At 54.8% G+C, this 7519-nt stretch overlaps 1 protein-coding gene across 1 annotated transcript in view; it reads left to right on the forward strand.

Annotated features, from left to right (window-relative positions):
- Window positions 1-1199: 1199 nt before the first annotated feature.
- The window catches only part of LOC119296108 (protein HUA2-LIKE 2-like), a 44819-nt gene continuing 38499 nt past the window's right edge, over window positions 1200-7519 (forward strand). The window contains exons 1-2 of the mRNA XM_037574500.1: window positions 1200-1422; window positions 6737-6760. Of these exons, the coding sequence (XP_037430397.1) occupies window positions 1318-1422; window positions 6737-6760 (129 nt within the window). The 5' untranslated portion in view covers window positions 1200-1317. The remainder of the gene's footprint in view (window positions 1423-6736; window positions 6761-7519) is intronic.

Consider the following 7519-nt stretch of genomic DNA (forward strand, 5'->3'; position numbering starts at 1 on the left):
TTGGTACATCCAAATCCCACCATGATTTTTCCCTTCCACCTATTTTTCTTCAGTCAACAGTTCTTCTCCACCTTGCATGATTCTTTTCTTCTTGGTAAAGATCTTCCTCTTCCTGATTTGTGGAGTCATGCCTAAGCAATCCATCGGCCTATACGCTCACACGTGATCCAAATGAAAAGAAATGACCTAGCCTAGGTCTATCCTTTCTCTCTTCGTCTTTCCACCTGTGGTGGCGAATAAAAAAGGACAACGACATTAGGGTGGTGCTAAGGACAGGGAGGTGAAGTACGATGTAAAGGATAGAAGGCGATATAGGAAAGGTCAGGTGAGCGTCATCTGGTTTTAAAAGAGAGAACTCCAGCGAGAAATGTCCCATTACGACAGAAAACCGAGCAGGAAGGGGAGGTCCTTTGGGCTATAGCTGGCCAAACGGGCCGGACCGGCCCGTCCTAATCGTGCCTGGCACGGCCCGGCCCGCCGAGGCACGATTATTATACGGGCCGTGCCGTGCCAGCTCGCGTGCTGCAGCCTGCAGCCCAGGCACGTTCCATATGCTAATCGGGCCGGCTCACTGGCCCGCTAATCTGCCTTCTATTTTGCGCACTGAGCGTTTTTAGCCTATTTTTACCTATTGGGCCACATTAGGATACATAAAAAAATAAAAATAAAAGATAATCGGGCCGTGCCGTGCCGACCCGCGTGCTCGGCCTTCAGGCCCAGGCACAGCCCCTGGCGTGCCGCGTGCCGGGCCTGGCCCGTTTAGCACGTGTCATGCCGTGCCTGGCCCGTGCCGTGCCGGCCGTGCTACCGGGCCGGCCCAACTATCCCGGCCCGTTTGGCCACCTATACTTTGGGCAAAGGGAAGAGTGCGTTGTGGGGTGTTTTTTTTTGGGCCGCGTGTTGCAGAAAATATGGCGAATAGTGCGGACAATCATATTCGTCACACATATATATGGAATTTTGGCCTATAATACCGGATGCCCTTTGATATTCAAACACGTTCCGCACGTGTGAATAAGAGATGAGCTTCAACCTTGAAGACCATCTTAAACATTTCTTTGATTCATTTATGTGCATTCTAGCCGGCAGCAATTCACGAACTAAAAACTAGGAGAGTAGAAGAGAATGATAAAAATAAGTAAAATTCCTCTTCCCCTCGCCGCTGCCTGCCGCCGCCGTTGTTGAAGCTAAAGGGAAGAGGAGGGGAAGGACGACCACCGGGCGCCCTTCTGCCGCTACACAGCCTAGTGAGTTGTGCGCTAACCGCCGCCCCGGAGGCGGTGGCGGCGCTGCGGCCAGCTGGTTGCCGGGAGATCGATGGCGCGGGCGAGGAGGAAGCGCGGCGCATCTACGGCTGCCGCAGCGGCGGCGGCTGCGGCGCAGTGGAAGGTCGGCGACCTGGTGCTCGCCAAGATGAAGGGTGTAAGACAATAAGTTTTGGGAACCAGCACAACCCTCTAGGGGTGGCTTATCTCATTATATATAATGGTTCTGTTACAATACGTACATAGGTACAGAAGCTATACATAGTCTAACACCCTCCCTCAATCTTAGCCACTTTCTAAAGAACTGAGAAGGGTAAGATTGCGCCTACCAGCCTCAAACTGTGGCAGTGGTAAAGGCTTAGTGAAGATGTCTGCAAGTTGATCCTTAGATGAGATAAACTTGATCTGGAGTTGCTTCTGTGATACACGTTCCCGTACAAAGTGATAGTCAACTTCAATGTGTTTCGTTCGGTCATGAAATACTGGATTTGCAGAAAGGTATGTAGCACCGATGTTATCACACCGAAGAATAGGAGGCTGTGGTTGAGACAAACCCAACTCCTGAAGCAAAGACTGCACCCAAATAATCTCTGCAGTAGCATTAGCCACAGCCTTGTACTCAGCTTCAGTACTGCTACGTGACACAGTAGCCTGTTTCCGAGCACTCCAGGCGATCAAATTAGGGCCAAAGAATACTGCATAACCCCCCGTGGATCGCCTGTCATCTGGGCTACCAGCCCAATCTGCATCAGAGAAGGCCGAAAGGACCCGAGAGGAAGTCGGCCGAATATGCATACCAAATGTCAGGGTGAACTGAACATAACGAAGAATGCGTTTAACAGCAGCCCAATGAGTATCTCTGGGAGCCTGAAGATACTGACAAACCCTGTTAACAGCATAAGAGATATCTGGTCTCGTGATCGTCAAGTACTGAAGTCCACCAACAATGCTCCTGTACTCTGTGGCATCCGCAGGAGACAAAAGCTCACCATCAACAGTTGTTATCTTGTCAGTAGACGACATGGGTGTGGTGGTCGGTTTGCACTTCAGCATGCCCGCTCTTTGTAACAACTCCAAGGAGTACTTCTTCTGCGTAAGGACAAGACCAGTAGCACGAGAAGTGACCTCAACTCCAAGAAAGTAGTGAAGCTTCCCAAGATCTTTGACCGCAAAATCAGCACCAAGAGAGCAGACAAGAGCATCAGCAGCATACTGAGAAGAGCTGACAAGGATAATATCATCGACATATACCAAAAGATACATAGTGACTTCTGGCTTCTGTAGAAGAAATAATGAAGTGTCAGCAGTGGACGGCACAAACCCATGAGCACGAAGGGCAGAGGCAAGGCGGGCATGCCAGGCACGAGGAGCTTGCTTCAAACCATATAGTGCTTTGGAGAGACGACAGATATAGTCAGGACGATCAGGATCAGAGAAACCAGGCGGCTGTTTCATATAAACCTCTTCCTCCAAAAAACCATGTAGAAAAGCATTCTGCACATCAAGTTGACGAAGTGACCAACCACGAGAAACAGCAATGGAGAGAAGAAGACGAATAGTGGTAGGCTTGACGACAGGACTGAAGGTGTCCTCATAGTCAAGACCATGGCGCTGCCGAAAACCGCGAGCAACAAGTCGCGCTTTGTAACGCTCAATAGATCCATCCGAATGCTTCTTCACTTTGAATACCCATTTTGAGTCAATAATATTTACCCGTGGTGGTGGAGGAACGAGAGTCCATGTCTTGTTACGAAGGAGAGCATGAAACTCCTGCTCCATAGCCTCTCGCCAATGTGGAATGCGCAGGGCAGCCTGATATGAGCGAGGCTCAGAAGATGGATCCGCAACAGCAGCAGCCAAACAAGCAGCCAACCAAGCAACCGTACCATCCTTACGTTCCTTAGGTTTGAAAATGCCACTGCGACTGCGTGTATGTGGTCGGGACACAGGAACCACCGAGGTCAACGGAGCAGCCTGCAACGGGCTGGAGGACGGCGACGTTGACGAGTCAGCCGGTGACGAGGAGCCAGACACAGTAGCCTCGGGCTCGGTCGGCGAAGAAGGTCGGCCCACCGGCGAAACCGGCAGAGCAGACGAAGCAGCTGGCGACGCTGGCGTCACAGACCGGGCCGATGGCGAGCCCGGCATAGTGGGCCGTGGCACGGCCGATGTCGCGGGCCAATCCGCGGATGAAGGCAACGTGAGGACAGCGTCGCGGACCCGAGCTGCAGGCGAAGACGGCGTGACGGGCCGAGCCGCGGGCGAAGACGGCGTGATAGGCCGAGCCGCTGAAGACTCGGCGGCCGCTGGCGAAGAGGGCCGAGCCGCGGAGATGCTCGGCGCGACGGGCTCTTCGGGTAACCATGCATGGGCACGCAAATCGATGCCATGCAACATAGGGCGATCAACGTGCCCATCAGAAGGCGGTGATGATGATGGTGAATCCTCCAAAAGCTCCAAACGAGCCCCACGTCCGGTTCCTGCACCATGGTTAGGTAACAGCAAAGGAGAGTATGCAACATCATCAAATTGGTCAGAAGCAACAGAGGATGAATGCAGAGATGGTGGTTCGACAGTGGACACAGGAAGTTTGGCAAAGGGAAAAACATGCTCATCAAACACGACGTCCCGAGATATATAGACACGATTAGTGGGAACATGAAGACATTTGTAACCTTTATGAAGAGAGCTATAGCCAAGAAAAACACACTTCTTAGAACGAAACTCAAGCTTGCGCTTATTATATGGACGAAGATGCGGCCAGCAAGCACACCCAAATACCTTGAAAAAGGTATAATCAGGTTGTTCATTAAGGAGAACCTCAATGGGAGTCTTCATGTTAAAACACGAGTGGGAGTACGGTTGATGAGAAAGCATGCAGTGGTGAAAGCATCACTCCAAAACCGAAACGGAACAGATGCATGGGCCAAAAGAGTAAGACCAGCTTCAACAATATGACGATGCTTACGTTCGACTGAACCATTCTGCTGATGTGTATGTGGACATGCTAAACGATGAGCTATCCCAAGCGACTGAAAGAAGGAGTTGAGGTTGCGATACTCGCCCCCCCCCCCCAGTCCGACTGGACATGAACAATTTTGTGCTTGAGAAGACGTTCAACATGTTTTTGAAACTGAACAAAAATATCAAACACATCAGATTTGCGTTTAATAAGGTAAAGCCAGGTAAAGCGACTATAAGCATCAACGAAACTGATATAGTAATTATGACCACTGACAGAAGTCTGAGCAGGACCCCATACATCTGAAAACACAAGTTCTAAAGGATGTTTCACCTCACGACTGGACTCCGAAAAAGGAAGTTAATGACTCTTCCCCTGCTGACAAGCATCACACACTGCTACATCTTTATTACTAGACAAACTAGGAAGCTCATGACGACGCAAAATATGACGGACAATAGGTGTGGCCGGGTGACCAAGACGAGCATGCCACTGTGACGGAGAGACCCGAACTCCACTGAAAACACGGGCGACGCCAGGATGCTCCAGACGGTAGAGGCCCTGGCACAACCGCCCACTAAGAAGAATGTCCCTCGTGCCCCGATCCTTAATAAAAAGATCAAAAGGGTGAAATTCACAAAGCACATTATTATCACGTGTGAGTTTAGGAACTGAAAGAAGATTACGGGTCACAGATGGAACTCGAAGAACATTGCGAAGCTGAAGACTCCTATTGGCATGTCTAGTGAGAAGAGATGCTTGACCAATATGAGAGATGTGCATACCTGCTCCATTGGCGGTGTGGATCTTGTCGGAGCCATGATAGGGTTCACGAGTGTGAAGCTTCCCCATCTCGCTGGTCAGATGCTCTGTCGCCCCAGAGTCCATGTACCAGTGTGGATCGATGGAGTAGGACTGAGTGTGTCCCTGTTGCTTCTGCGGCGAGGGACGATCAGCCATGGCGGCCTGACGGGCATTGTTACGTGTATCTTTGCCGTCATTGCCAAGACCAAGGAAGCTTCGCTGGAAGCGCTTATGACACTTGGAGACCCAGTGCCCATCGCGGCCACAAAGCTGGCAAACACGTGGACCACCAGCCCCCGATAAGGTCGCAGTAGGTGGGGGGGCCGAGGCGGGCGACGGTGGCAGCCCCAAGGGAGACCGGGGTGATGAAGAAGAGCGGCCACCCTTGGTGGCGGCGTTGGCCGAGAGGGAGCCAGTGCCCCTGGTGCGGCGAGTCTCGACCCGTTGCTCAGTGAGAAGGAGCCGAGAGAAAACCTCGTGTGCCAGCATGGGTGTCGAGTTGCCCCGCTCGTTGATGATCTCGACTAAGGCATCATACTCCTCATCAAGACCATTGACAATAAACGAGTTGAACTCGGAGTCGGTTAGGGGCTGTCCAATGGAGGCCAATGTGTCGGCGAGGCCCTTGACCTTGTTGTAGAACTCAGTGGCAGTGGAGTCAAGCTTCTGACACTCTCCAAGCTGACGACGGAGTGCAGAGACACGAGCCTGGGACTGCGCTGCAAAGGTGCGCTCAAGGATGGTCCAGGCCTCATGAGACGTCTTCGCGAAGACAACAAGGCCGGCAACTGCCGGCGAGAGCGACCCCTGAATGGAGGAGAGGTTCGCCTGGTCCTGCCCCGTCCAGACGCGATGGGCCGGATTGTAGACCGGACCGTGCACGCTGTCTACCAGCGCGGGTGGGCAGGGAAGCGATCCGTCGACGTAGCCTAGCAGGTAGTGACTCCCCAAGAGCGGGAGAACCTGCGCACGCCAGAAGATGTAGTTGTCGGCGGAGAGCTTGATGGTGATGAGATGACCGAAGTGAAACGGCGGCGGCGAAGACGATCCCATCGAGGAGGCTGCCTGTGGTGCAAACACCACGGAGGCAGCCGGAGGCACCGAAGCCGATGCGGGAGGAGGCGGGACCGCAGCCAGGGCGGGCGCCGCAAAGCTCACGGCCGGTGCGGACGCCGCAAGGCCCGCAGCCGGGGCGGACGCCGCCAACCCCGCCAGCGGGGCGGTGTGATCCGCTTGCGGCAGGAGCGGCGGGACGACGCCTGCGGAGTCCGCAGCGGACGGCGGCGCCGCGGTGTGGACCACGAGATCACGCCCGAGCGAGGGCACCGGCGGCGTGGAGAAGACGGAGCCGATGCTCCTTGTCCCGATCGGAGCGGGAACGGAGACGGCATCGAGCGGGAGGTTGAGCAGAGCCGCAAGAGAGGCCGGGAGGAAGCCCGCAGCAGTGGAACCGGTGGTGGCGGCGCTCGACATGGCGGCGGCGCGATCGGTGGCGCGGCGGCGGCGATGAAGGCGGCGGCGGCTGCGGCGGCGGTGCGGGTATTAGGGTTTAGAAGCGGAAGCGATCGTAACCTAGCGTGATACCATGTAAGACAATAAGTTTTGGGAACCAGCACAACCTTCTAGGAGTGGCTTATCTCATTATATATAATGGTTCTGTTACAATACGTACATAGGTACAGAAGCTATACATAGTCTAACAAAGGGCTTCCCCGCGTGGCCAGCCATGGTGAATTTGGGCTTCTTTCTCATCTGTAGCCTCGTACGCAGTTGCCCGGGTAGCCTGTGGCTTGCGAACTCGGGTTAGCTTGCTTAGGGTTTCGTTCCAAGGTGGAAGGCGCGCCTTGTGGGACCTGCCATGCTGCCATTTTGGCCAAATCTTAGGTTTTTCGATGGCCTCTTGCCCTGATTTGATTGTTTTAGCTGTTAACCTGTTCTAGTTTTGTGCTTTTCTTGCCGCTTACCAGTGAGATTTGGTACGCACACGGTTTAGGATACGGAAAAATGGATCTTTGAATCAGAGAAGTTGTTTCTTGTTTCATTTTCCCGAGCTTAGGCACTCAACAATCTGGACTTTCGCTCGCGCCGCTCCCGCGAGCGGCCCAGCGAAACCCTAGTCTGTCACCGCCGCCTTCCACACCTTCGCCTCCCTCTCCCTCGCCGCCGCCAGGGGACGGCGCCGGGCAAAGCCCGTGCGTGCGTCAGCGGCGGCGGGGTCCTTCCCTCCCCATGAGGCGTGGGCGGCGCGGGACGTCCGGCTTCCGTGGTGGCGCGCGTGGCCAGGAACGGTGTGCAGTCGAGTGGATCGGGCGTGGGGGCGGCCAGGAGAGGGCGGATCTGGCGCCGGCGAGGGCGTGGCGCGGCCTGCCGCGAAGGCGACCAGGCGAGCGGATCTGGCGCCGGCGAGGGCGCGCGTCCAGGGGCGAGCGGGCGTGGTGCGCGGCTTGGCCCGGTGGCGGCCAGGCGAGGGCGCGCGCGGACGCGGCCC

The sequence above is a fragment of the Triticum dicoccoides genome, chromosome 4B, assembly GCF_002162155.2.
Source record: "Triticum dicoccoides isolate Atlit2015 ecotype Zavitan chromosome 4B, WEW_v2.0, whole genome shotgun sequence".
Taxonomy (NCBI): domain Eukaryota; kingdom Viridiplantae; phylum Streptophyta; class Magnoliopsida; order Poales; family Poaceae; genus Triticum; species Triticum dicoccoides.